This window comes from Rhagoletis pomonella, unplaced genomic scaffold (assembly GCF_013731165.1).
Source record: "Rhagoletis pomonella isolate Grant_MI unplaced genomic scaffold, Rhpom_1.0 Rhpom_scaffold_00012, whole genome shotgun sequence".
Lineage (NCBI taxonomy): Eukaryota > Metazoa > Arthropoda > Insecta > Diptera > Tephritidae > Rhagoletis > Rhagoletis pomonella.
The window spans coordinates 12,681,983-12,683,752 of NW_023458566.1; the positions used below are offsets into that span (position 1 = coordinate 12,681,983).

Below are 1,770 nucleotides of genomic sequence, written 5' to 3' on the forward strand. Positions count from 1 at the left end.
GTGTAAGTCAAACATGAAAACATCAAGACAAAATACTATTTAAGAATTTCTATATGTATGTATGTGCGCATCCTCATTAGTGGATAGTAAAACTTCAGGTTAAAAAAAAAAAGAGTTAACTACTATATATGTATGTATGTATGTTTGTATACAAGGACAGCCTACTTAGAAGAAATGGATTAAAATCGGTAAAGCAAGAAGTTCGAAGCAAACACTACTAGCATTTACCCTTTTTGACGCTGGCTTTCTTACTTTGCACTTGAAAAACAAAAGCGCATTAATACGAATACGAATACCATATAAAAAGGAGATAATATTTTTTTTATGAAAATTTAGTGATACTCATGTGTGAGTAAAAGTGTACACAATGACATGGAAGTGTTATGTATGTATGTGCAGTGTGCATTAGGGTAAGCAAATGTAAATTGGAGTGTGTGTGTGAAAACATGAAAAAACATACACAAACATACACACATACATTTATGGCTGTGAGTTTATGCATGATTATTTATCAGATTTGTATTTATGGTGTGGCGGTGCAGGCTGAAGCGATTTTTGTGGTTTTGTGTTCTGAGAAGCAACGCGTGAAAAAGGCTTTTTGAAAACACATACACGGACACACACACTTACAAACAACACGCAAACATGTGAAGGTAAATTTTAATGGGCATTTTTTTGGTTTTTGCATTTTTATTAATTTTTTTTTTTGAATTAAGAATCAATAAGAAAATGACAACACTGTTTTGATAAAAAGAAATAAGTACAAATCACTTTTTGATTTTGCAAATTGGAAATTGGAAGTTGTAGCACACATTGTTTAGTAAGATGGGTATTGTGGCTGTTACCTCTAAAGATATACTATATGTAAGTATGTAAGTAAGTAGAAGCAGGAGTTCTTATAATAAGTAAAATTTAATAAAATAAAGATCAAATTTTGTAGAAGTACCAAAGGAGTTGTGAAAATTGCAACATTAATGTTGCTTAGTGAATAAACTAAATTACCTGGTGGAGGCATGCTGGGTGCGCCACCGTTCGGTATGTAGCCGCTATCGTCGTCTAAATACAAAAACACAAATACATAGAATTATTTTTATGAGTGGCAAAACTCAACTGTCAGTTGAGGCCACTCACCTGCCGTGTCCTGTGATTCAAACATATCCTCGGTCAATTCGTGCGCATACTCTGGCGGTAGTGCGGGTGCCGGTGGAAGCGCAAAGCTGGGTGGTGCGGTCGGTGGTGGTGACTCATCGCCACCTTCCGTTAACGGTTCACCATTCTCGTCGCACTCTTCCACCACCAACGATGGAAAATTACCAAATTTACCATCCAATTCACCCTCCCACCAGCCATCGTCTACGCCATGCGCCGTCTTTGTTACAATCTTTATAATTTGACCCTCCTCGAAGGTGAGTTCATCTTCGGCGGTGGCATCGTAATCGTACAGCGCTATGCAATAGAGTACGTCGGGTGCCTTCTTCTTTTGTGGCGCCATAATGACGGACACCTGATCGGGTGACTGCATGGAATCCACCGTTTGATCTTCATTGTCAACCGTATAATCGACAGATGAGAATGAGATTTGTGAGCGCAATTGATTGCCTGAGCTACCGTTAACGGCAGTATCCTGTTCGATGTCCAGATAATTGTGCGGCACATAGCCCTCCTCGCCACGATAGTTGCGTGCGCGTAGCCAACCGTCACCGTCGCCCTCGCCAATCACCTCCAGTTGTTCGTTCTCGACAATGGTCAGTTCGTCTGGATTTTGAGCCT

General features: G+C 39.5%; 1 protein-coding gene across 1 annotated transcript in view; it reads right to left on the reverse strand.

The window, feature by feature from the left end:
- LOC118747843 (protein nervous wreck) overlaps positions 1-1,770 on the reverse strand; it is a 22,708-nt gene that overhangs the window by 5,579 nt on the left and 15,359 nt on the right. The window contains exons 6-7 of the mRNA XM_036482018.1: positions 1,132-1,768; positions 1,003-1,056 (exon numbers count right to left, since the gene is read on the reverse strand). Of these exons, the coding sequence (XP_036337911.1) occupies positions 1,003-1,056; positions 1,132-1,768 (691 nt within the window). The remainder of the gene's footprint in view (positions 1-1,002; positions 1,057-1,131; positions 1,769-1,770) is intronic.